This window comes from Ascaphus truei, unplaced genomic scaffold (assembly GCF_040206685.1).
Source record: "Ascaphus truei isolate aAscTru1 unplaced genomic scaffold, aAscTru1.hap1 HAP1_SCAFFOLD_393, whole genome shotgun sequence".
Lineage (NCBI taxonomy): Eukaryota > Metazoa > Chordata > Amphibia > Anura > Ascaphidae > Ascaphus > Ascaphus truei.
The window spans coordinates 129,980-157,972 of NW_027456723.1; the positions used below are offsets into that span (position 1 = coordinate 129,980).

The 27,993-nt window shown below is 43.4% G+C and overlaps 1 protein-coding gene across 2 annotated transcripts in view; it reads right to left on the reverse strand.

The window, feature by feature from the left end:
* The window catches only part of LOC142483921 (sodium- and chloride-dependent transporter XTRP3A-like), a 192,894-nt gene that overhangs the window by 107,307 nt on the left and 57,594 nt on the right, over positions 1 to 27,993 (reverse strand). For both annotated transcript variants that reach the window (XM_075583843.1, XM_075583842.1), the window contains exon 3: positions 27,188 to 27,415. In XM_075583843.1, the coding sequence (XP_075439958.1) occupies positions 27,188 to 27,415 (228 nt within the window). The remainder of the gene's footprint in view (positions 1 to 27,187; positions 27,416 to 27,993) is intronic.

Here is a 27,993-nt window from a genome sequence, read left to right on the forward strand (position 1 = left end):
ACATAGGTTTGCCAGGTATATGGCTAGTGATGTTTATTCACCCTGTCACATTCCTCCCCTGTTAGTGTGTGGCTGGGGCCACAAATGGCTGAAGCCCGACCATCCACCCCTTCTCTAGAAAAGAAATCATGATTTGCATTTTGTTTTCCAGGCCTGTGCTGAATCTCAAATGAGAAGGGTTGGAGGGCCATATACCACCTGGTCAATCTAGCATTGGAGTCCTTCATAGTATTTAACCACTTTAATGGAGCATAGTCTGTTACCACCGTAAAATGGACTCCCGCCAGGTAATGCCTCAAGGCCTCAATTGCCCACTTTACTGTTAGGCACTCCTTCTCAATTACTGAGTAGTTTATTTCCCTTGGGAACAATTTCCTACTCAGAAAAAGATCAGATGTTCCACTCCCTCAAACTGTTGTGACAACACTGCCCCTAGCCCTATCTCTGATGCATCAGTTTGCACTACAAAAGGCCTGTTATAGTCTGGGCTTCTAAGGATGGGACCCTCTGATAGACACCTTTTTATGTCCTCAAAGGCTCTCTGACATTCCCTTGACCATACCACTTGTGTAGGGGCACACTTTTTTGTGAGGTCCGTTAATGGGGCTGCAACTTCTGAGTAGTTGGGGGATGAACCGCCGATAGTACCCTGCTAAACCGAGCAGAGAGCATACCTGCGTTTTTGTTTGGGGGGTCAGAACTTCTTTCAGGGCAGCTACCTTGTCGGCTAGTGGCCTTACTTTATCACCTCCCACTGCATACCCTAAGTATTTGGTTTCAGCCTTACCTAAGGCACATTTCTTAGGGCTGGCTGTGAACCCTGCCTATCTTAGAGATTTGAGGACCACTTTCAGCCTGTTTAGATGGGCACGCCAGTGTTTAATGTAAATGACAATGTCATCTAGGTACAGTAGGCTGTGGCATAAGCCCTTTGAGGTCTCAGCACTTTATCCATGAGTCTCTGAAATGTGGCTGGGGCTCCATGCAGTCCAAATGGCATTGTCACAAACTGGTATAAACCCATGGGAGTGGAAAGGCTATTTTGCACTTGGACTTTTCCTCTAAAGGTATTTGCCAGTATCCTTTTGTTAAGTTCAGCGTGGATATATATTCCGCGTTACCAAGGGCGTCAATTAGCTCGTCCACCCTTGGCATCGGATATGCGTCCAACTTGGATACCGCATTGACATTTTGGAGGTCCACACAAAATCTTACCTTCCCATCGTGTTTAGGGACCATAACTAGTGGACTACACCACTCACTGCATGATTCCTCAATCACGCCTAAGTGTAACATTTCTTGTACCTCCTTCTCTACCAGGCCTTATGACTTTCAGGCAACCTATAAGGACAGGAACGTACTTTTACCCCAGGTGCTTTCTCTATCACATGTGAAACTGAATTAATTTGCCCTGGCATATCAGAAAAAATATCATTGAATTGTGTAATTATTTCTAACAAGTCCCCTTTTTGTTCAGAGAACAATTGTCTACCCACTGGGATTTTCTTGTCACCACCGATGTTCCCCCGTGGGTGCTGAGGACCCAGGTCCGTTTCCTCCTCTACCGGGTGGATGAATAGAGACTGCTGCACCTTCCAGGGTTTCAGCAAGTTCACATAGTAAATTTGTTTACCCTTTACTGGACCCTGGTTGAGCGATCTTGTAATCCACATCACCCGTGCGGCGGAGTACTTCGAATGGGCCCTGCCTTTTGGCTAGGAGTTTACTCTCAGAACTGGGTAACAATAACATCTCCTGGTCTCCCGGGTGAAACACTCTTATACAGTACGAGCATTTTAATTATAGCGTCTCTCCTGACTGTCCTGGGCTGATCTAAGATTCTCCCTAGAAAAATGACCGACCACATCTAGGCGCTTCCTAAGGTCCAATACATATTGCAGGGTATTCTTAGAAGGAGAACCTCTTAGAGGTTTCTCTTTTTAAACTAGGCATGTGTTACGCCGATGCTCGCCACAAACCGGGACCGGACCGTGGGGCTGAGGTGGGGTTATATAATCACTGACCTTAGTCCGCGCAGACTGATCCGGAGTGCGCAATTCGTAGTCGTACGTAGCAGGGTCAGGATTGGAGAAGGCAGCATTGTCGTTTTTCAAGCAGGAGTTCGGCAACAGGAAGTTAGGAGTTCCCCACTTCAGCTTAGGAGCATGAGCACGGGAGTGGCCTCTGCACGAGGAGCGGCCTCGGCCCATGATGCCAGTCTCAGCACGGGGGACAGCAGGCTGGCCGAAGTACACCGCAGGGCAGCATCGGGGAAACCAACACTTCAGCACAGAAGTCAGGAACGGACCTCTGCATGGAACTAGCAGCAGGCCCCAGGAAACAATGCTTCAGCACAGAAGTCAGGAACGGGCCTCTGCATGGAACTAGCAGCAGGCCTCAGGAAACAACACTTCAGCACAGAAGTCAGGAACAGGCCTCTGCATGGAACTAGCAGCAGGCCTCAGGAAACAACGCTTCAGCACAGAAGACAGGAACGGGCCTCGGCATGGAACTAGCAGCAGGCCTCAGGAACTAGGAACTAGGGATAAGAACTAGAGAGGTTAGTACACCAGGATACAAGCCAGGACGGCTTGTGGCAGAGACAGTAATGTCTAGAGAAGGATTTTTTATGCTCGGCATTGTTTCAGAGCCAAAGCCCAACATATAAAGGGCGGAGATCCAATCACAGGGGAAGGGTGTGGGAGCATTCCCCCAATGGATAGGGCACAGGGCAGAAGCTGCAATTTTAGGCAGCACATGTGCCATTGTTTGCCAGAGGAAGCTTGCAACTGCAGAGGTCTGCAAGGCTATAGTAAAAGCCAGGAGTGGATTCCTTACAGTACCCCACCCCCCTTCAGGTGAGACCTCCGGACAGACAGGGTCAATCACAGATTTGGGGGACATGGAGTTGTTTCTAAACCTGCTTAGGCGAGAGGTGGCGTTGAAAGCCCATGATTTTGTTGGGATTCCTTACAGTACCCCCACAACTGGGTGAGAAGCCTGGGTGGACAGGACCGTTCATAGGTCTGGGAGACATTGAGTTGTTCCTGAAGGGTCTCAGGCGAGATTTAGGTCCAAAATCCAGGTGTACATTGGCGAGTGCCGCAAAGGACAGTGGTGGCACTGTGGTTTTTGGTACTTGGGCAATGGGACCAGGGGACTCAAGAATAGGGACATCAGAAGGGCAGCAGTCAGGTGTCCGGTGAATAGTAATAGTCCAAGAGTATGGGACACAGGACACCGATTTTCAACAAAAATGGCAGAGGGACCTTCAGAGAAGGCAAAGTCTTTGGTGGAATCAGCATGAAGGAAGTTGAGAGAGTCTTTAGCTTCCAAGGAATTCTGGGTGGAGATTAGTGAGGGAATGGGGTGGGAGGGTTCACTGCAAACTATTGACGCGGTACTCTTGATACAAAGCAGGGTTGCTATACCAAGCAATTCGAGAGAGTCTGTAGCAGTGTATACGCAATTCTTGGTCATGTTACTGTCAGTTGAAGAAGGGTCTGCCTCCTTTGGTCTGTGATCTTTAGAGAGAATCAAATCCGAAGTATTGGCCTTGGCGAAGGGCATAGTAAGTATCAAGGAGACAGTAGGGGACAGCATGTCTATACCCATAGTGGACCCATATAGAACCGGGACAGACACTTCAGGTAAAGTGAAGAGGTCCAGTAAGGGTGTCTTCGTTTTAGAGAAAGGCCAAGTGCCATCCAGAAAGGGCACTTTAGGCACCGCACAGAGACCTGCGGGTAAGGAGTCTGTTTGAAAGGTGAAAAAACAGATCTTATCCAAAAAAACAGGAAGCCGGGTAAGTGGTGCATCAGCCTTAGGAAAAAAAGTCTTGGGGTTAAAGCTGGGTACCTCCAACACAGAGAAAGAAAACAGAGAACTAGAGCTTGGCTTAGGAGTAGAGGTCCCAGGTACCCAGGTCTCGCATGATACTGAGGGAGAAGCAATGCGAAATATTACTGTTTGAAACATAGGGTTCTTAACATCGGAAGCTCCAGGCACCTTCTTGAGAGGTAACCCTAGTTTTGCGACAGGACAGTCAATAGCAAGTACCCCAAGTATTGTGGAAGACACAGGGAAATTTAAGTCCATCTTAAAGACAGGGTTTTTCGAAAAAAGGGACACAGCAGGTATTACTGAAAGTTCCAAATGCGATACCCCTGAGTTCGTGGTAGTAGACATACAGTCAGTAGTGGATACCCCGAATACTGTGGGCGAATCAGCGTGAAACAGTATTATTAAAGGAGTGGGCATCCCAGACTTAAAGTCATTTTTAATCATCCTGGAGGCTGTGGCATGATCCGTGAAAGAAACTGGGGTTGACTTTCCAATAGAAACAAGGGACATCTTGCTTGTCACTGAAGTGGGTGATTGAGAACCAGCAGGAACTGAACTAGCTACTGTAATAAAATCAGAGAACATTGCGCTTGTTTCTGAATTGGGTCCCTGAGAATCCCAAGTGAGGGCATCAGACTCCATATGAGACTCAGTGACAGGGTCTTAGAACCAATTAAAGGAATTGCAGGTATCACAGACTTAATAGGAGAAATACCTTGCAAAATAGGAATTTTAGTAAAGGTGATAGGCATCTCACAGACTACCGCAGAGGTGGAGAGCAGGCAGTCAGGCTCTACCTCAGGAGTCAGAGAGAAGCCAAGGGTTAACACAGGGAGTGCTGGGGAGACCCTAGAAGCCATAAGGGAAGACTCAGAGCGTAGTAAGGGATCAGGGGCAGAAAAGCTGATCTCTGAAGTGATAGCCTGAGGGACCATAGAGGGGAGGCTAATAGCTGTCACCGGTTCCAAGGAGACAGATTTAGAGTCAAGGACAGGAATAACAGATAGGAAAAACGGAAGTGAGCTGGGGAAGGTTGCTTCTACAACAGAAGTTTTAGCAGCGGCAGAGCTTAACTCAGCGGCTGCTGGAGAACTTTTAACTACAGTGAGAAGGGACTGCAGGTTTACAAAATCAGGGGAAAAGGGAGTTTTAAATTTGAAAACCTGATCCTTCAAAAAGGAGGGCCCTAACTTTAATTGTACTAAGGGAGCAACAGCAGATACGCTGATCTCAGAAGGGGTCACTTGGAAAGGGGCATAATGTGCACTGGACGCTTTTAACCCTAGGATTTGATAAGAGGAGAACACAGACACTACAAGGGGGGCAACCACAACTGTGCTGGTCTCTGAAGTGGGTATTTGGGAAAGAGTGTCTGGGACATCAGAAACAACTACAGATTCCACGAAAAGGGGTCTATGCTCAGAAGCAGGGATTTCAGCTCTCTGAGTGACAGACTGGGTCAGCGACATACCTAGGAGTGGGGATTCTGCGAACAGGCTTAGGGAAACAAACGGTTCCATAATACTTTTAACTGGAGCCAGTATTATTGCCGAAAGTTCAGGGAGCGTAGCCCCGAGAATTTTAGCTGAGTCAGGGGACATAAGGGGTTCATCCTCTGAAGCTAAGGAGGTGTCCTTGACTGGCGGACTACAGGGATTTACCAAGGGAGGTTCATAGGGCTGACCTGCAGGGGTTAACATAGGAAAAACCTCAAGGGTTAAGTTAGGCTGTACCTGAGAATCCAGAAAAGATACACTAGTCTCCGAGAGTGGGGATATAGGGTTTTCAGCTTCTTGCCCTAGAGACCTCACATTAGTCTGCGGGATACAAGGGTTAACAATGGGGACCTCAAATAGCAGACTAGCAGGGGTTAAAACAGAAATAACCTCGGGAACAGAGCTTAGAAATTCCTGGTTAGAAAGAGAGGGCAAACAGGATTCATTCTCTGGTGCTAGGGAATAGAGACATACAAGCAATGGGGGAGCGTGGGATTAGAAAAACATTTGACAATAAAAAACAATAAAATACAATAAAATTAATGTGGTTACAACAATATTGCTGGGGGTTGGTGAAAATATTAAATACACTTACACGGCCATGTGCAAGCGGACACGGTAATGTGGTTTCTTTAAGCAATTCCAGTCACTCCCAACAACAGGTAATGGTGGTTTAGAGGGTTTGGAAATAAATATATAAATATATCTGTACTCACACGGCCATGTGTGAGTCCTTGCAGGAAATTGGTAACTTTGGGGTTAAATTAACCCATCTGCATCTCCCCCCAGTGTAGACTCTTCTTTGTTTGCAACCAACGTGGGATTCTAACTCCAGTCTTGGGCATCAGATGGGGACTCTCCCCAGTGGTGGTAGTAGGGGGGGGAGTAGGTAGAGAAAGTGAGGCACGTTGTCAGTGGGGTTTAAAACACATTTATTAGTTTTAAAAGCAATTGGTACAACAAGACTCACATACATACATAGTGGTTGGACCCCTGGCCTCCTCGTGCAGTCCAGGATACAGTTTAAGCAGCCGTTATTGCCAATCACGCGTCCGTGATGCAGGAGGAAAAAAACAAAACTTTTTCTCCTTATCTGCAATGGCTGCCTGGTTGATCCGGCTACGGGAGCCACGTTGGGCCAAATTCAGCAGGAACTTTAGAGCTACGCGTTTCGTCGAATCATCGACTTCCTCAGGCTCCTGTTGGTTGCAAACAAAGAAGAGTCTACACTGGGGGGAGATGCAGATGGGTTAATTTAACCCCAAAGTTACCAATTTCCTGCAAGGACTCACACATGGCCGTGTGAGTACAGATATATTTATATATTTATTTCCAAACCCTCTAAACCACCATTACCTGTTGTTGGGAGTGACTGGAATTGCTTAAAGAAACCACATTACCGTGTCCGCTTGCACATGGCCGTGTAAGTGTATTTAATATTTTCACCAACCCCCAGCAATATTGTTGTAACCACATTAATTTTATTGTATTTTATTGTTTTTTATTGTCAAATGTTTTTCTAATCCCACGCTCCCCCATTGCTTGTATGTCTCTATATCTTTAAAAGGGTTCCGGATTAACCCTTCCCTGGGGTTGCAGCAGAGGGGAACTCCATGCTGGCTCAAAGCATCTGTCATAGAGCCGTGGTCTAACTTACTGCCACATTGTAAGCACACCTCATATATTAAGCTTAAGGTAAGCGCCAGGTTTTTTCCTATTGTCTCTCTGGTGCTAGGGAAGACACACTAACCAGGGGGATGCAGGGATTTACAGTGGGGGACTCATAGGCTTAACTAGCAGGGGTTAAGACAGGAATAACCTCAGGGACAGAACCCAGGGAGGTTAACTCAGGACTAGGGACCGTGACAGCTTCTTCCTTAGCGGGGAGTGACAGGGAGATGGTTTGGCCTTTCTTAGGAGAGGGTGGTAACCCCACAGGTTTAGTAACAGGACTGGCAGCATAGAAATTGTGATTAGAAAGTGTGTAGGCAGCAAGAAGAGGGTCCCGCTCACAAATGATTAAGGCAAAATCTTGGTATAACACACAGGCGGCATCTAGAATCTGATCTAGAGTCTTTCGATCTGAGGAGCAAAAAACCCGGGACCGTTGGGAGAGCAGGGCCTGTTGAGACTATCTTTCCTCTTTAAATTGCTGAGATCTAGTAAGGAGTTCTTTACGAATCAGTCTTTCCTGAGGGGTTAAACCTTTATACAAGAACGCACTCTCAGGCAGAGGCAGTCTCTTAAACAGATATGGTCTTCCAAACAGGGACTGGGACAGCCTGGGACATAGGTACAGTAAAAAAAATTCCAACCCCCGCCACGGCGCGGTCCGGTTTTCTGGAGCCGAGCATACTGTTACGCCAATGCACGCCACAAACCGGGACCGGACCGCGGGGCTGAGGTGGGGTTATATAATCACCGACCTTAGTCCGCGCAGACTGATCCGGAGTTCGCAGTTCGTAGTCGTACGTAGCAGGGTCAGGTTTGGAGAAGGCAGCATCGTCGTTATTCAAGCAGGAGTTCGGCAACAGGTAGTCAGGAGTTCCCCGCTTCAGCTTAGGAGCGTGAGCGGCCTCTGAACGAGGAGCGGCCTCGGCCCATGACGCCGGTCTCAGCACGGGGAGACAGCAAGCTGGCCGAAGTACACCGCAGGGCAGCGTCGGGGAAACTAATGCTTCAGCACAGAAGTCAGGAACGGGCCTCTGCAAGGAACTAGCAGCAGGCCTCAGGAATCAATGCTTCAGCACAGAAGTCAGGAACGGGCCTCTGCATGGAACTAGCAGCAGGCCTCAGGAAACAACGCTTCAGCACAGAAGTCAGGAACGGGCCTCTGCATGGAACTAGCAGCAGGCCTCAGGAACTAGGAACTAGGGATAAGAACTAGAGAGGTTAGTACATCAGGATACAAGCCAGGACGGCTTGTGGCAGAGACAGTAACGTCCAGAGAAGGATTTTTTTTTATGCTCGGCACTGTTTCCGAGCCAAAGCCCAACATATAAAGGGCGGAGATCCAATCACAGGGGAACGGTGTGGGAGCATTCCTCAAATGATAGGGCACAGGGCAGAAGCTGCAATTTTAGGCAGCACATGTGCCATTGTTTGCCAGAGGAAGCTTGCAACTGCAGAGGTCTGCAAGGCTATAGTAAAAGCCAGGAGTGGATTCTTTACAGCATGTTTCAATAAAGTTTTTGTTATTTTTTCTATTGGCCTCCAGTTCCACGTTTTTTGCTGTGCTCTCACTTTTCCTTTTTCCTTATCCTGCACTTACCTGTGGATGCACGCTGCTGCTACCGGATGTCTTTCGATTCACCAGCGGTTGATTTTTGTGAGTACCCCAATCACTGAAATGTATGCTGCGTTATTGTCCGTCACTAGGGGATTTGGTCTGGCATTGCGGGGGTCTGCTGGTTCCCGTCGGGGGACCTCATGATCACCGAAGCCAGCTTTTCCCTATACATAGTGATTGCCTATGGGCTTCATTTGCTACAGCTACAGCTTTCTGCTTTCTACTCAGGACTCCGGTACATCAAAGGTTAATATGGATGCCTCTGCGTGATGCACGCGTGTCTACTGGGATAGTAGCACCACAACCTGAGGTTCATTCCTCTCATTGCTACTATTCTTAGAAGGGGACCTCTAATCCTCCCAGGACTCCTTTAGGAGGTCTAGGATACCCCGGGGTTGGCGGCCATAAAGCAGTTCAAATGGAGAGAATCCCATGGAGGCCTGGGGAACTTCCCGCACTGCAAACAGCAGAAAAGGGAGAAGTTCATCCCAGGCTCTCCTCTGAATCTACAAATTTTCTCAGCATCCCTTTAAGAGTTCGGTTAAATCTTTCCACCAATCCGTCAGTCTGTGGATGGTAGACCGATGTCCGAACAGACTTGACCTCTAGTAATTTTAAGACATCCTGCATCAGTTTAGGCCATAAAATTTGTACCTTGGTCTGTCAACAAACCTGGGGAAGTCCAACCCGCGAGAACAGCTCCAACAACTTGTTGGCTACTTGCTTTGCCGTTGCTGTCCTCAGGGGGAACGCCTCAGGATATCTTTTGCATAGTCAACTATTACAAGGATAAACCTGTGTCCTTTCGCAGAAGGTTCTAGAGGTCCTACCAAGTCTACACAAATCCTCTCAAAAGGAACTGACACCAAGGATAGAGGAATCAAAGGGGCTGGTTTTTGTCCCTTTGGACTAGTTAGCTGGCACTCAAGACATGCCGCACATAACTTAGCAATATCACTATGCATCCCTGGCCAATAGAATCAGGACGAAATACGTTCCAATGTTTTATCCTTGCCCAGCGGACCACCCCAAGGGACAATATGGGCTAGAGTGAACACAGATTTAACAAACGCCTTGGGAACCAATATCTGTCTGGTGACCTCCCCTGTTTGTGTCTGCCTATACACCCTATACAGGATATCATTTGATAATTCAAAATGGGGGAATACTATCACCCCCTGTGCATTCAATATCTGCTCATCAATTTTTACCACTTTATCATATTGTCTAGCAAGGACTGGGTCTTCCCTTTGCCTCTGGTGAAAATCAGGGAGGTATAGGTCTGGTAAATCTCCAGGGCCCATATCCCCCTCCTTCTGGCCATCCCCAGCCATCACTTGTGACTTCTGGCTACTAGTATGGTCACCTTGAGACCCAGATTTCTGCAAACAGTTCTTTTTGTCAGAGCGTCTTTACTTCCGAGGCTTTTGAACCCGGTGTCTACTGGGGAAAAGGTCTGCCGAGAAGGGGAACAGTTTACCAGGGTTCTCCTGAGCCATAGAATCAGGCTCCTCATGAGAGACTTGAGCTATTAGGTCTGAAAAGAAAGGCCAATCCCGGTTCAGCACAACAGGGGCAGGAAGCCAAGGAGCGACTCCTACTTCGAGGAAGGCCTTCCAGCCATTTTTTACTTGTAGCCGGATTTTGGCCATTGGATACCGTTTTACATCGCCGTGTATACATTCTATACTCCATGGGGAGTCAAAAGAACATACTTTAGCGGTAACAGTTCCTAGAAGACCAGAGTTTTCCCAGAGCCTGAATCTACAAGGGCCTGGACGGTTTTACCCCCAACCTGGACTGGAAGTAGCCAGGGCTTGTAATTTTCTCCGGTGAAGGCTGAGGCGACGGTCCTGCTGAAGGAACAATCCATCTGTGGACAGTCCACGTAACGGTGGCCTTGTTCTCTGCAGGCAGACCATGGAGAGGGTTCCCTCGCTGGAGGGTGACGCGGATATTGCTCAGCTGGGCCGGAAACTTGAGAACAGGCTCCCGATGGGTCCTGTGTTTGACATCCTCTGAAGTTCCTCTCATGTGGCGACGACTCAACATCAGGAGGACTAGGGGATTGTTCATAACTTCTGGACTGGCCATCCGCTCATCGTGTGCTTCCTGCTGCTGGCTTAGGAGCTGAATTTGCTGCTGCAATAGTCTTTCATCTCTCTCTGCCTGTAGTCGAGCCTGCGCGCACAGAAACTCTTTTAAAGATTCTTCCATTTTTTTTGTCATTTTTTTGTGTTGTGGCCCTTCAACTGCAGGGGCCTCTCAAAATCCCAACACTTCTGACACCATATGTTTAGGGTACATGCAACCACACGCGGATTTTCTTGATAAGGCTTATTTATTGAGCCAAAAAAGTACAGCACACAAAAACAAAACAGCTTCTCGTCAGCATACAAAAACAAAATAGCTTCTCTTCAGCATAGAAAAACAAGGCAGCTTTTTTTCAGCATGCAGAACACAGACAGTTCATCAAACATGTACTTTGAAAACAGACCTTGTAGCAGTAATCTTACTTCAACATTTCACTCCTGTCTCCTGACCAGCTAGCCCTCATGTGTGTCTAGCCTGGTGTTTTTAAAGCCCCTTGATGAGGCAGCTGGGATTAGACTAATTAAGCAGCCCTCTCAACTGAACTTAACCTCGTCACTGTTGCACTGCAAACCTAAACATAGGTTTGCCAGGTATATGGCTGGTGACGTTTATTTACCCTGTCACAGTGGGTTTGTCGGAGAAAGTCTTTACAGAATGTGGCTATGTATTGGGGGTCCAGAGTTATAGGATACCCCAAAAACCTATCTGGGAATCAAGTGAGATTCTTGAGTATGTTAAAGCACATTGCTCCGGTCAAAACTCTAATCCTGGGAACGTTATTGCGGCTCACCACCAGAGTTCCTGGTTCAGCAAAGGTGGGACAGGTAAATGGGACATGAGAGGTTAATGTATCCCTGCAATCTACACAGGATCTCTAGTATAACGGGGGGTTGCCCATGTAGAGGTCCAGTTAAGCTATAAAGCTAAAAGGGCTAGTATTGTGTGTAAAACATTAAAATTAGTTTCTATAGTGTGGTCAGGTATAATGTTAATATGATGATACAGTATATTCCTCTTATTCTATCCCTGACACCAGAGAGAGAAACTTATACAATTTTACGCAAAACATTAGATGCAGGGAAAAGTATATTTTATTAAAGGTTTACATTAATACATATATATGCTGTAACCTGTAAATGAACGGTGTGATAAATATGAAAGTCCCCAAGGTTTATATTTTTATTAAAGTAATGTTCAGAGGGGGTCATCCAGTATGGATAAAAATTCATTTGCATGGGAGACAGAGTGGCTACTCCACCCTCTAAGCTTCAAAGGCAATCCAGGATATGGAAGTGTTAAACCATTTATTAGCAAGGACGGAAAAGGAAGCAACTTCAATAAAGCCATCCTGGCATGTTGTCAGCTGGCCCAGACTTTTGGGCACTGAGCCTGCGGGGGGCTTGGAATAGTAAATGAGCAAGATGGCGATCTGCGCACATGCCCTCTTACTTTTCTGAAGCCATAGGTGCCAGCTTTCACAAATCTGGCAAAGTGTGTAATTGGTCAGCGATTAAATTCCCACGCCGGTGATTGGTGGACAAGCTGTGGGACTGCCTGTCCCAAAGTGTATACGACAGCTAGTCACCATCCCAGATGTGTGATTCAATGTGTGGTCCAAGATTTCCAAGTTCTCAAGAATCCAAGCAGCTTCTAGTTCCCTGCTTCAGCACAGCCTGCCTAGAAGCTTTACAGTTACAAGCCTATTGGGGGTAAACTTCAGAAGGTGAAGTCTCTACATCTAGGGAAGATTAGATTTGTATCCCAGTCCCAAACTAATTGTGTCTTTCTTCTGTATTTTGTGTAATATTGTGTGTTTGCCTATTTAAGTGAATAAATTACAATTTATTTCATTACTCATTTTGCTCAATGAAATTATCCTGGTAAAAGGGTGTATTTTGCCTGGTCTCCCGTGACACCCAGTTATGGCACATGCACTGTATTTCAATAGAGATGTATGTTTGTGTTTTACTGTTCAAGGAGTGCTATCCATCGGAGATTCACAGGGCATGAGTTTCAGGGATGATTTTACGGTAAAATATTGTCAGGGTGTGTTTGGGTAGAAGGGGGCCAAACTTGTAGGTTACCCCAAAACATGTACCCAGGAATCCTACCAGATCCCGGGAGACATGAAGACATGGGCAAATGGTGGCCGGATAGCCCTGTGTTAGCTCAGGGCAGAGGTACTGTTAGGACCAGTATGTCAGGCCAGAATCTTCACTCATGTTAAGCTTCCATTTTGTATGGTCATAACTAGTTAAGATTCTGTAGTCAGCCTTTTGCTGAAATATAATTCATAAATGCACTCAGTTTCTCTGCTAAATTGCATTTCCTTTCTTCCTGGTCAGGATATTACTAGATACTTTTGTGATGTCAATTTCCTGATGTTTTAGTTAGAATATAATAGAATGGTTCTCTGCAAGAAGCAAAATAGTGTAATAAAGTTGCTAAGACTCAAGGTCTCTTTTGATAACAGACAATGAATAAGCTATGTATTCAGACAATTGCTTGTATTGGAAAAGACACGTCTCAAAAGGCACGCCACTAATATGTCCTGCCCCTAAATCACGCCTCTAATCAAAGCTACGCCCAAGACACACCTAGTATACGCCTATGTCACGCCTATGATACGCCTATGTTACGCCTCTAACCATTATCTTTTTTTTTTCTGTATAAAAGTCATTACCCTATGAGTAATAAATTGAGACAAAGGATTTGAAACCTGGCGTGCGTTACGTTTCATTTCGTTCGTCTTCCAGGCCTGAAGTTCACCAAAGACCGGAGATAACAGTTGCAGGGCGTGAAATCTTCCCGGGGAAGTCTGCTGCAAAATGGTGCAGATGGTGTATTATCCAGTCACAAGGCTTCAGTGTACCTGGCAGAGGAAAGGTTCCTCTCGGTGCTGAAGCCAGGGGAGGAAATAACGGATTTTCCTTCAGTTTTGGCGTCTAGAAGTGGGAAGTTCACAGAGGTTGTGAGTATATATGTAAATTTTTATATATGATGCTTCACCCCCTCTGGGAATTTAATAGACCTAAATTGTGACTGAAGAATTGGGATAGGCCCTTTTAAACAGAATTTTTGGTAAGAGTCCAGTAAATTCTGTGCACGACTGGACTGTTATCTCTGATCTAGCTGAATGACCATTGTATATTGTGTAAGTATAAATATTGCAATTATTTGTCATAATTTAGCTGTTTTTCTTTAAGCTACTAATGGGTGCTTGCATGAGTAAGAATGACTCTGGACGGAAGCCTAGGAATGTACAAATTTTTAAATGCGAGTGTAAATCTGGTCGGATTCCTGAGGAATTTGTTGCTCAGACAGCTAGTCATTACCCGTTTGTAGAATATGCAAAAGGTTGTTCTCGGCATGAAAATAAGGCAATGTATTTACAAGGCAGAAGGCAGAATAGACGGAGATCTTATGCTGGTCCCAGAAATCAATCAGGGAGGATAGCTCAGAATAATGGTGTATGTTTTAATTGTGGTGGTTTTGGTCATTGGCAGAGAGTGTGCCACTATCAGTCAGAAGCAGGGAAGTGCTGCTTTGCCCGTGGGGGCTCAGAGTGAAAGTCGCTGTAAAAAAAAAAAAAAAAAAAACACCGCTACTTTATGTAAAGCTTGTTTGTAACCCTGATGAATTTTTTCCTGAATGATTTCTTGTGTGAAAGACACTGTGTGGTCATGCTGATTAACATCTGTACAAAAAATATGAATATTAGTTGCTCATGATGAAATCTAAATTTTAAAAGGTTTTAAAAAGGTGTACACGAATAAGGGAGAAATACCTCACAACGGAAGGGGAGTATATTAAGCTCGGTCCCGGGTTATAGTTTGAAAGGTTTATTCGTCCTGGCCAGGCGGATACTTTTTAAACCGGACACATTTCTTTTCGTTTGTGGTATTTCTATCTTAATAAAAGGAGGGTCACAGCCTCTCCCTTACAGTTTAAAGAATGCGAAGCATTCACATTAAAATTAACTAGCTGTGCTTAAGCAGTTTATTCATGAGTAAAAAGATAATGTAGAACTGTCTTCTTTTCCGTAAAGACCGATCGCAATGATCTGATTAAAAAGAGGAAACCTAGGAAGTCCTCGAAACGGGAAGAGGCAGCACAGGTCCCACTCTTCATAACCACCTTCTCTAGACAGGCAGAGCAAATACGGCACATTTTGCAAAAACACTGGGGGGTTCTGCAATTGGATTCTGAATTAGATCCATATACTATACACAAACCTAGAATAGTATTTAAGAAGGCAAAGACCATTGGCAATTCTGTATCCCCCAGTTTATTTTGCTCAAAAAAGAAAACCAACACACAGCTACCAAGGGGATTCTTTAAATGTGGCAATTGTAACCTGTGTAGGTATGCGGAACCTGTCAAATCCCTAAGGGATGTACACACTGGTCACATCCATAAGATTGAGTCATTTATGACATGCAACACTGATTTCGTGATTTATCTCTTGAAATGTGCGTGTGGTAGTGGCTACGTTGGCAGGACAATTAGAACGGTGAAAGTGAGAATCACAGAGCATATACGCAGTATCAGAAATAAAGATGAACGTTTCCCAGTAGCGCGTCACTTTAATACATGCAAACAGGGATCAATCAAAACCCTTACATACAGTGCTATTGAAAAGATCTCCATACATCCTAGAGGAGGAAATAGGGAGGCACTATTAAACCGTTGAGAAATGTTCTGGATTTATGCCCTTGGGACAATGGCACCCAGGGGCATAAACCAGGACTGGGAATTGAAGCACTTCCTAAATTAAAATAAACTAAGGGTATAACCAAATATTATTTCATATTATACTCATACTTGAGTAGTTTGGGATATTCAATTATCCCTGAACGGAGTGTTCAATAAAGGTTTTTAGTGCCTCAGGCTAAATGTATTTACCCCCAAGTGTCTCGCAGTGATACAGTTCACATTATGCGTATGTACACATAAAAGAATATATATCCCAACAAGCAGAAAACTAGTCCAATATTCAGAGTACAGCAAAGATAAAGAGTTAATTATAATTCGCATGATGATAGTAATTTTAATGCCAACAATGTATGTCTTTATCACAAGATATGATATCACATGGTACCTGAATAGCTCCACGGCGGATATAAGATTCGCAATATAGTATGTTTAACTTTTTTTATGTATTGTTTATTGTTGTGTTTGATATGTATGTGATTTAATTATTGGTGATGTTCACATGATCTTGTTTTTTTCCCCCTTGTCTTATTCCTTTTCCTTTCTTTCCCCCCCCCCCCCTTCCTCATGGGGTCACCTTATGTCATGTAATTTTTCTGCAACAGTAGAACAATAGAGTGAAGTGAGGTGAATTATGTTTCCTTATACATCTATTATGGTTGTTTAGATATGATTTGGGGCACATGAGGAGGTTGCATATGATCTATTCATATACCAGTTAGCATTTAAACACACACGCGCAGTCATCAGACAGGAATTCACTATCATTGATCGGGGTTGCGCTGAGACACGCAGCGTTATGACGTAGGCAGTGTTTTACTGCGGTCACCCAACAACCCACATCGTGTGTTTACAAGAGGGAATAGCGCATGGCTAATTAATATTCACTGCACCCTCCCACACGCTGGACAGAGTTGCCCTGATACACGCAATGCTATGACGTAGGCAGTGTTTACTGCGGTCGCTCAGCAACCCACAGCGCGCGTGTGTTGATAGTAGAGAACAGCGCATGGCTAATTAATATTCACTGCACCCTCCAACACGCGCGCATACACAGCTGTTAGATATAGACCATTAATCGCTTTGTACCGGCGATTTTTCGCACCAAAACACACAGCGCAATGACGCAAGGGGGAGGGGTTTTACACTATAAGACAGGGGGTAATGGAGACGCGAATCAGCTCTATGATTAAGGACCACGCAGGTCCGAAACGCGTCAGAGTGTGTCCCCCATACCATATGTTTTTTCAATAAAATTTCATTTTTTAATCTACACCTTGCTGGTCTCTCATCTCTACAAGCTGTGCACCGCGGAAATCTTCCGATCTCTCCCACTGTTCTTTTCCGTAAAGCAGTAAGATAACACATTTCAATTTTATTTCTACAGGATTAAGATATATTTGGGGCTGTTTTTGTTTAAAATGCTTGTGAGAGCTCATAAGCACTGTTTGAATTAATATATTGTATTATATATGTATATAACGCCATTAATGTACATAGCGCTTCAAAAGGAGGGTGTGCGTGGTGTGAGCGGAGTGTGATGATATCTGTCATTAGCAGCATGAAGGTCAGTTATTTTAGCGAGAATTGTCTCCGTTAAATAAGCAGTGTAGAAGCCATACAAGACAGGTAGGGTCAAGCTTGCTGTTTTTTTTTAGTCATGGTATAACTGTTGCATGTTTGAAGATGTTTAGTTTAAGAGAGGGCATAGTTAAAACGGGATAGCAATTGTATTGATGGAAGTTTGCAGGAATGTGAGATTTCTTTCAGAAGGCATTCAGAGGAATGAGTGAAAGAATGTTGCATGCTCTTGTAGGCATAGACTTGGTGTTTATAAGTCATTTAAAATATTCCCGTTATTTAATTTTTGAAAGACCATACAAAATGCAGCTTTAGGACAGCGTGGAAAACTTCATATTTAACATTAAGCTAATGTTACAATCACCTGCGTGAGGATTAATCCAGCAGTTAATATGAATTAGACAGTGAAACCCATTGCCCGTTATCTGTACTTTGAGGTTTCTGGCTGTTTTCCCTGAAAAAAAAAAAAAGTACTTTGAAAATTATTATTTTTTCTTTTTAAAGTCAGAGTGTCTTTTAAAGTTAATGCTGGCCGTGTGCTCAGCACTTTGCAAAGAGTTCAACATTATTTGTCTATTTTAAAAGGAAATCTTTTGTTCAGGATTTCAGGATTTTTTCTTATATTGTAAATGCCACATTTGTTAAAAGACCTACTGCAGGCTTTTTCTTTTAACACAAGCAGTAAATATTTTTATAGTCACTACACATACAAATCTATTTACCAGTTTATTTTGCTATATATCAAAGCAACCTGTTTTCATAACTATTTTTGTGTTTTTGTATTTTTGTTCACATATATAGATAATATATGAACAAAAGAGGGGAGGTACATACATAGGTTATTGAAGGTCTCTCTGAAATCACTATAGAGGGATTTGATATGAACTTGATATATTGTAAATGATATACAATGCACAGCAGGTTCAGAATTTATTATAACAATGTTAACTCCAAGGGCTGACAGGCCCCTGGTAAATAATAATAATACCTTTGCAGATGTCACAGCAAAGCAGGTAGCAAGCCGTCCCTATGTTGAGGGATATATCATATCTGCCAAATTTATAATTTTGTAACCATTTATTTGTTTTTGGGTATGTCCTGGAAATAGAATTAAAGGACAGGGGATATATAATTGCATAAGTGAACAGGGTATGTATATTATATACAAGGCATTTCACATTTTTAGCAGAATAGTTACAGTGGAGTGTTTGAGGTGAAAGCCAGGAGTGACTGTGGGTGTGGGACAATAGCCATGAGTGCAGGCTGTTGGGATGCTTGACTTGTGGGGCGAGTTTTAAGGTTAGTTAGTATTAAATGACTAAAAGGTTGACACCATTTGCATCAGAGAAAATGGCAGATGGCAGTTAGGTATGAATGAGAGTAAGTGTGTATTGGGAGAAGAGAGATTGATTTGTAGTTTGTAGTGTAGACAGTATTTTTGTCCCCATTTTTGAAGATTGGGACAACTCTAGCAGTTTTTCAGGTCTTAGGGATATGGCCTGCAGACAGGATAGAATTGATTATGGAAGCAATTGGTTTGGCACAGGCTGAGGTACCAAGTTTTAGGAACTTGGATTGTAGCAAAGTCAAGTCCATTGGTTGCATAGTTTAAAATTTGAGGAGCGTTAATAGGGAATATCTCTGTTTAATATTGCAGATGCTAATAATAGTAGTAACCATATTAATACAAGAATTTATTTCTAGGTATAAATTCTCTCCTTATGAGACACTTATGGGATGAGTTATGACCATCAGTAGTTCAAAGTAACGAATTAAGGACCATGTTATTGGTAATAAAACAATTAATAAGTATTGCATGCAACTAATATATATTTTTGAGTCTTTATAGGCACAGGTTAAAGCTGAAAGTGCACCTACGCAAGACGGGTTAATGGTCAAGCATTTTCTACGCAAGCACGCTCTTCATCCCAGATGAAAAGGCCATTTAAATACTACTCATCACCAGCATTGCAGTAAAAAAATTCTTATCATCATGGATACACATAACGCACGTCAAAATAGTGCCAGTCTAAGCACAAACAGCTAATAAAGACAAAGACATAGCACCTGCAAAAAAGTGTTTTGATGGACACAATACTCTCCGACCACTAATCATCAAGGGAAAAAGATTACACGCAAAAATGTCCAGGCCTCAACACACGAACTTTGAACTTTTTATTTTTACAGGTTTTTATTATTTTTCAGTTACAATGTATGCTCCATTATGTTTGTGTACGTGGCGTCCCATAAGGATGACAAAATAGTATAAGGTATTATTTGTTTAACTTTGTTTATTTTGTTTGGATTTCTAGGTTAATAGAATCTCCCTGCAGAATGATATCCCGGTGGGAGAATGCTTTATCAGTCAAACACACGGTTATGTTAATTGCTCACAGGTAGAGTTAGAAACAGAAGAGATGCACCCAATACACAAGTGCTAAAAAGTAGTCTATGGGAAGAATAAGTTTCAAGGAATTTATTCCCAAATGTAGGAGTTGGGTTACTGTATGACAGGTTTACAGGGATATCCTAAATCATACAGCCACAGACATTTACTCACTTAACCAAGAATAGGTTTAGTTTAAATTAATGACCCCGCAGAATAAAATAGCTCTAGACTATATTTTAGCCTCAAAAGGAGGGGCATGTATGCGCCCTAGTTAAAGCGCAATGTTTTGTATTTATCCAGGATTTAGGGACCATGGGGACTTGGTGGTTGGATTGATTTGCTTTGAGCGAAGCTAGCGAATGTTTTTGTATGTGTGTGTTTGTCCTACTCATTGCTCTCTATGTATTAAGTACAGCAAAACTCTGATCCAGAAGTGCGTTGCAACCCCCACCGACGCTATGCCTCTCTGCGGTGATGATGTCGCCAGTCCCCCAGAAGAAGAGACCAAAGAAGAAATCAACTGGGCTGATATAATGGCCGGAAAGGAAAGGAATGCAGTTATGCACAACTTGGACATCTTGGTCCATCAGGACTATGAAATGGTTAACTGTTCTGTTCTTTAAATAGACTGTCTCTTAAGGATATGGGGGGACTGAGAAGACTGGATATGAGGAAGGTGGGAGGTCACAAAGGGACGTGAGTCAACCACAAGGAAAGGATCACAAGTCAGCCATTTTGACCATAGCATCCATCTTGGTCCGTTTTGCCATTCTGAGTAACTGCAGTATGAAAGATGTGTGCAAGAAGAATGTTTGTGCAGTCGCTCTTAGCAGAAATTAGCCCCCACCAATTCTCACAAATAGCTGACCCTTAGATTATGTGACATATTGAGATGTAAGCCATTTTCTAATCTATAGAAATATTTAATGATATATATATATATATATATACTGCTGCGGCCAAGTTTATTCGAGCATTTGCCCGTTCTTGGCCGCAGCAGTAGCCTGGCGCGCGCCCGAGGGTGACGGGCGCGCGCCGAAGCAGCGGAAGAGCGCCCTCCGATCAGGGCGCTCTCCCTACCGCTGCCGGGTCCGCCGGGTCCCCCGGAACCCCCTGCCGCCGTCCCCCACATCGCGGGACACCAGGGCTCCCTCGGGGAGCCCTGGACGCGCGTGCAGGGGGCGCAGGCTCCCGAAGACGCGTGACCGCGCGTCTATGACGCGCGGCACGCCGAGGGGCGGCCACTAGCAAGCCGGGAAATCTCCCGGCTTGCGGATCTGGCCGCACTGCAATTAAGTGTGTCGGCAGTGTATATATATATATATATATATATATCTCTATTGGTTGTGTGGCATGTGGGCCACTAAGATTGTACCCTGCAATCACACTGCCCTTTGTTATCTGGGATTCATCCTTCCCTCTTTCTATGTATCTGACACATTACCCCAAGGAAGGCTGAGAAATCGAAAAGATCTGACCAGGACCATTAGTCCAACCCGCATTGCAGCTAGGGTTTTTATACCTAGTTTAGGTGTTCTGGATCTCTATTCTAAATTAAGTGATGTTATTGTAAATATTAATGATGCTCTTAATCAGACAAATGATGCTATTATCCATCGGACTAATGAACAAGAGCAGATCCGAACAGTATTATTACAGAATAGAATGGCTCTTGATTATCTGCTAGCCTCACAAGGAGGTGTTTGTAAATTTGTAGGACAGAAGTGCTGTGCCTATATTGAAGATGAGTCTGGCGCTATTCATAAACATATGGATAAGTTACAGGAAATTCAGGCAAGGATGCGTAAAGAATCCTCAGGCCTTAGCTTAAATTGGATGTCAGGACTCACTAGTTGGATCGGAGAATTGGGTATGAAAATTTTCTATGGTTTTATTGTAGTGATTAGTATAATCGCAGCAATTTTTGTTATTTTTCACTGTGCTAAGTGTGCAATGCTTTCATTTGTCTCAAGGAAACCTTCAGTTTCATCTCACGCCATGTATGCAACTAATAATTCATATGTGGCCATGAACAGAGTCTATGATACTATTGGTCCCCATAAGGCCATAGTCATAGAGAAGCGTACCTAGTAAGTGTATTTGTTCTATTAGAGAACAAAAAGGAGGGAATTGTTAGGACCTGTATGTCAGGCCAGAATCTTCACTCATGTTAAGCTTCCATTTTGTATAGTCATAACTAGTTAAGATTCTGTAGTCAGCCTTTTGCTGAAATATAATTCATAAATGCACTCAGTTTCTCTGCTAAATTGCATTTCCTTTCTTCCTGGTCAGGATATTACTAGATACTTTTGTGATGTCAATTTCCTGATGTTTTAGTTAAAATATAATAGAATGGTTCTCTGCAAGAAGCAAAATAGTGTAATAAAGTTGCTAAGACTCAAGGTCTCTTTTGATAACAGACAATGAATAAGCTATGTATTCAGACAATTGCTTGTATTGGAAAAGACACGTCTCAAAAGTCACGCCACTAATATGTCCTGCCCCTAAATCACGCCTCTAATCAAAGCTACGCCCAAGACACACCTAGTATACGCCTATGTCACGCCTATGATACGCCTATGTTACGCCTCTAACCAATATCTTTTTTTTTTTCAGTATAAAAGTCATTACCCTATGAGTAATAAATTGAGACAAAGGATTTGAAACCTGGCGTGCGTTACGTTTCATTTCATTCGTCTTCCAGGCCTGAAGTTCACCAAAGACCGGAAATAACAGTTGCAGGGCGTGAAATCTTCCCGGGGATGTCTGCTGCAAAATGGTGCAGATGGTGTATTATCAAGTCACAAGGCTTCAGTGTACCTGGCAGAGGAAAGGTTCCTCTCGGTGCTGAAGCCAGGGGAGGAAATAACGGATTTTCCTTCAGGTACTCAAGTATAACTGCAGTACCCCACATGTTCTAACACCTTAGCATCCCTGAGGCTTTCAAGTCCGGACTCCGCACAGACCCATCTGGTCCCTTGGAAACCAGAACTCATAAATCCCACAGTTCATGGACAAGTTATCAGTACATATACCTATTAAACATAACGCTTTAAAATATACTGTGTCGTGTATCTTGTGTGATAAAAATGTGGAAAACTCATTCTGGTGTCAGGGATGGATTAAGGGGATAATCTGCCTACACTCACTAGCCTCATCCTTGCCACACTCTAGAAATGAGTTTTAAACTTTTTACACACAAAAAACACTAACAGCTTTAACATGTAGCTGGTGCATCCTCTGAACCCCTATACTAAGATCAGGGTACCTGGGCATGTCCCTGGGCACCCTTCCTTATACTAGGGACCCTGTATGTTGCAGGTATACATTAACTCCTTCATGCCGGTTTACTTTGTCTGGATTATGCTGCAGCAGGAATCCTGGCGGTGAGTCGCAAGAACGTTTACAGGGAAGAGTTTTCCCAGAGTAAGGTGCATTGATATATCCCAGAATCTCAATTGATTCCCGGATACATTTTTGGGGGTATCCCATAACTTTGGAACCCCGATACATAGCCACATTCTGTAACGACTTCCTCCGGCAAACCCACCCTGAAATTTACAGCCTAGAAATCTCCTGGTCCAAGCACCCCAAGAAAGGCAAAACACAGAAAAATATTTAATGTCGCATAATTTGCACACAGTCACAGCAATGCATTTCTGACATCTAGGTCCAAGAGCTGACACTCTGGGACCTCAACACACGGATCAGGGTACCCAAGTAGGCTGAACCTTTATTAGTGAGCCTGGGTACCCCTGCACGGTCACACTACCTTCCAACGCCTGGTCGATAGGTTACTGGAAGGGATGCAGGGTTATGCAAGGGCATACCTGGATGATATCGCTTGTGTTTAGCAATTCGTGGGAAACTCACTTGGTACATGTAGCAGCGGTGCTGAGTAGGATTAGGGAAGCAGGTCTGAAACTGAAGCCTGCAAACTGTCTGGTGTGTATGGCAGAAGTGTTGTACTTAGTGCACCGAGCGGGCGGATGGCACCTGAAGCCGGAGCTGGCTAAGGTGGAGCTACAGTGCAGTGGCCAGTATGTAAGACCAAAAAGCAGGTTATGGCTTTTTTAGGCACCGCTGGCTTTTATACAAAGTTTGTTCCCCAGTATTGCACCGTTGCTAAAACCCTGTCTGACTTGACTCAGATATGGAAAATAGCTGAAGCGCTCAAATGCAGGTATATCTCAAAATGATAATAAGCCAGACCACTGTACCAGGGTACTAACAATTGATATAGTACCTATTGTGTCATATAATGGGTACTATCCTCCTGAAGACAGGTGGTGTGTGGTGCAACCGACTCACCATCAAGCTTTTTGGTCTCCCTTTTCCCTGACTTGACTCAGAAGCGACTCTTAGTTCGGGTAGCCTGGTCTCCTGCCTGTGAGGAGGCTTTCCAGGAATTAAAGGCAGCACTAACTAGTGCTCCTATCCTGGCTGCACCAGATTACACGAAGAATTTTCTTGTACAGACCGATGCCTCCGACTATGGTATCGGTGCTGTACTCAGGTGGGCAAGGAAGGGGGTGAACATCCTGTGGTGTATCTAAGCAGGAAACTACTACCCCGGGAAGTGGCTTATGCCACTATTGAAAAATAATGCCTGGCCATCGTTTGGGCTCTGAGGAAACTGCAGCCCTATTTGAATGGCAGGTCATTCACTATAATCACGGAGCACAATCCACTAAATTGGCTACAAAAGGTGTCGGGGGAGAATGGCAAGTTGCTGTGCTGGAGTCTTGTATTTCAAGAATTTGACTTTACAATTCAACATCAGAAGGGCAGCGAGCATGGGAATGCTGATGGACTCTCTCGACAGGACATTCCTTGTGAGCCAAAGACCTCAAGAAGTGCCAAGGCTTGCTAAGCCACAGGACGTGGTGACTGCAACAGAGCCTTCATCTTGAGCGGGAAAGTGTGATGGAGAGGGTGTAACCAGGCTCACAATAAAGGTTTAAGCCCATTTGGTTACCTCTGATCTGAGGTTCAGGGTTTGGGAGTGTCAGTTCTTTAGCCCAGTGATTGTCTATGCATTGTATAAACTTATGCGACAATAAAGAATGTTTGCGTTTTTCTTTTCCAGGAGTGCCAGCAAGCAGAGATTGCTAGGCTATGAGTTTCAAGGGAGTTTTACAGAGAAATTGTTGTCAGAATGTGTCTAGTTAGTCAGGTACCAGAAATGCTGGATACCCCAAAAATGTAGCTGAGAATCAGGTCGGATTCCCGGATACATTGAGAACATTGCTCCGGCAAATTCTCCCCTTGAAAACACTTGCTTGACTCACTGCTAGATATCCCTGCTTCAGCACAGACCAGAAAGGTAAATGGGGCATATGGATGTGAGGTGTCACTGGAACGGTCAAGGGGACCCAAGGTTAAGGAGATCCCCAATTAATGCCAAGATCACCCATAACCTGGTAAAGGGGTTCTGGGGTTGCTCCAACCATAAATATGATTGCGAGGTTGTTTAAAGTTTGTCTGGTATAGTGTGTTGGGAATATGGCTAGTAGGAATTAAAGTGCAAACTTCTTATTCTATTCCCCATAACCATAAGACTTAGGAAAGTAAATAAATGTATATTTTATTAAACAGTGTGTTTAAAATACTGATATGCTTGTGAATGGTATAATGAGCTTGGTCTTTCCAGACCAATGTTCTGGGTGAGTCACTAGGCTACCAGCTTGGGGCCACTGGGTCAACCCAGACATCGGACATGAAAGCCACAGAGGATGACAGAGGTGTGAAGAGCATTTGGGAAGGAGGTTTAGACTTGAATAACCACGTCCTGGGATGAATGGAAGTCCTCGGACTGCCATTTGCCTTTCCCAGACCGTGAGGAGCCTAACCAGTGGGTTGCTTCTGCATACCAAGTGGCTAAGGTGCCAGGTTGGCACATGCCCATGCTGATTCAGAGGATCTGCATGTCCGGGTTCATTATACTGGCAATGCTCTGATTGGCTGGTAGGAGATTTCCCACGCTCGGATTGGATGTAGTACTTCATGAATAAACTCTAAAATACTATTACAAACCCTCAGCCAATCCGGAGATGAGCTTCTAAGCGCCAGAATAACAGCAGAAAATTTGAATGTATGAAAAGATGCTCTTGGAGAAATAGCAGCGAGCCGGCTTGAGAAATTTCAGGTCTAAATATTTTCTAAGTCTAGCTTTTTGGAACCACGTTTTACAAATTGAGCGTAGCAGTCGCGGCTAGGATTGCAAGCTGAAAATAGTTCCAGGACGTTTGGAACTAACTCCCGGTCAAGGGAATTTAAGCACCTCCAGAAGAATGAGAGCGGTGGAGTCTGCAACTTCATGCCGATTTGAGATCCAGGACATTTCGGGCCAAGTCCTGGTCATCCAAAAACTTTGTTATATGTTCATCAGAAGCTAGGAAAGTCTCATTTTGTTGCCCAGAACCCCAGTAAGTATGTCTTTTGCATGTATTTTGTGTTTCACAGCGTGTTAGCCTATTTTAAGTGAAGAAATTATTATTTGTTTTACCATCTTGTTTTGCTCAGTGTTATGTGTAAATGCGTTGTCTCCCGTGACAACTTCCCTTCTCCCCTTTGATCCACAATTTTATACAGCCATCCTGCCTATTTATATGCCAGGGCTAACTGTATAGACATTAATACATACTGTATAAACATAATAAACTGTTTTATTAAATGTGTAACCTTAGTTGAACATTATACATTTGGGAGAAATGGGACTGGGATCCTTGGGGTCAAAAACCAGGATTCTGGGGGATATGTGTAGCCCTGGTGTAATTCACCTCGCGAACCACACAACCTGCCTGTACATTGGGGAGAATTACGGGACTACCTGTGACTTTTTCCCCTGAACTCCTACACTGAATGTAAATCCATTCTGACCCAAATATCCCCCTTGAAACTCCCACTCTCGAAATCCCATGTTTATTACATAACAGGAAAAGGGTAACACACAATCAGGACAGGTTTAGGTGATACATACAGTCTCCCTGGCTTATGATGCTACTTAGCTACCACAGACCCTCGGTTTTCAGGGTTAACAGTCAGGCTTCACCATTATTATGAAGACTTGCTACCCCTACCATCACAACTGCCTTTAAGTTTCATTCAATCCTTCAGTCAGCGTAACTCAGAAGCTACATTGTATCCTTATATTACTATGGTAATATTATAATTTTTTACAGTTTGCAGCTCAAAATGTTGGGAATATTGACAACAAAGTATTACACACAGGAAAGTGTTACAAGTATGTTCCACTGCTGGGGAGATATATCTGCTATAGATATCAAAGGATGATCAGTATATTAAAACTCATGAAAAATGCCATTAATAGTTTAATAATAATAAATAAAAAGGTAGTACGTTATCTAATACTACATAACACAGTGGATTTAAACTTCTAAAGAGTGCTAAAGGCACCTTCACCGGTAAGTATCTAAGAAAACAGGGTGCTGAAATGAACACGGTTCAGCTTCTTCCAATATACAGTATGTTAAAAAAAAGTGGGGTGTCTAGGAAGAACTTATCTTTTAATTATAAATTAATGCATTTGTCCTATGAAATCCATGATTTCTGTGCTACAAATTTCTCTCTGTTTGACTAGACATGGCATTCAAATAAAAAAAGAAAAAAGTAGTAAACATTATCTAATACTACAGAACTGATTTATTTAAAATGAAAAACACACATGTAGGATATTGCATTGATTGTTCCTTAAACCAATCAGATAACCATATGTAAAGAGTGATCTAGAGCAAAGTCCAAATTTTATTGAACACTTACCTTGCCAGTCGATTCAGTACCTCTTAGAATGCACAGATACACAGAAAACCAAGCCAAAATCAGGCAAACAGCCTGTTCCCACTGGATTCTTCCATTGTCTGAAATCGATGGGGATATGTTTATGGTTTCCCGGTACCAAAAGTACTGAGTAGGGGAGCTCATTTCACACTCTTCAATATAACCAGTTAAATTGCTGTTCATTGGACAACTAGACCATGGCAATGGATCCTGCAAATAAATGTAATACAAAAAAAGGATTTTTTTTGTTTCCATACTTATGATACATATATTGTAGGACAGAAGGAATAGAGACACATTTGAATTTTATATTGATCAGAAAGGCACAATTGAGTGCCACTAAGATAACAATGTTATAGAACTGAATAAATAATCATTATTTTGAAAATTTGCCAGAAGGAAATATTACCATGAAGATTATTCATATGTCAAAAAAAATAAATTGAATTTTAAAAGTAGGTTGTTTATCTCTTGACTTTTCTTCATATAGATTTAGTGTTTAGCAAATTGAAATAAGAAACAAAAAAATTTGTGCCTACTGTAACATAATCGATTTACTGTTCCAGAAATTACATACATTATCCCTGTCAATAGGAACATCAAAATAAATAATGTGGACATGATGCTTAAAAATGGCATATTAAGTGCTAAACTAAATTCTTTTTTTTTATAGTGTGTATTCTCAATACTATAAACACATGTAGGATAGCCTATTTCATAAGTAAAATATGCAAGTAGTGGATTCTCCAACAGTCCTGGAATTATAGTTAATTCTTGTCCATAAATGA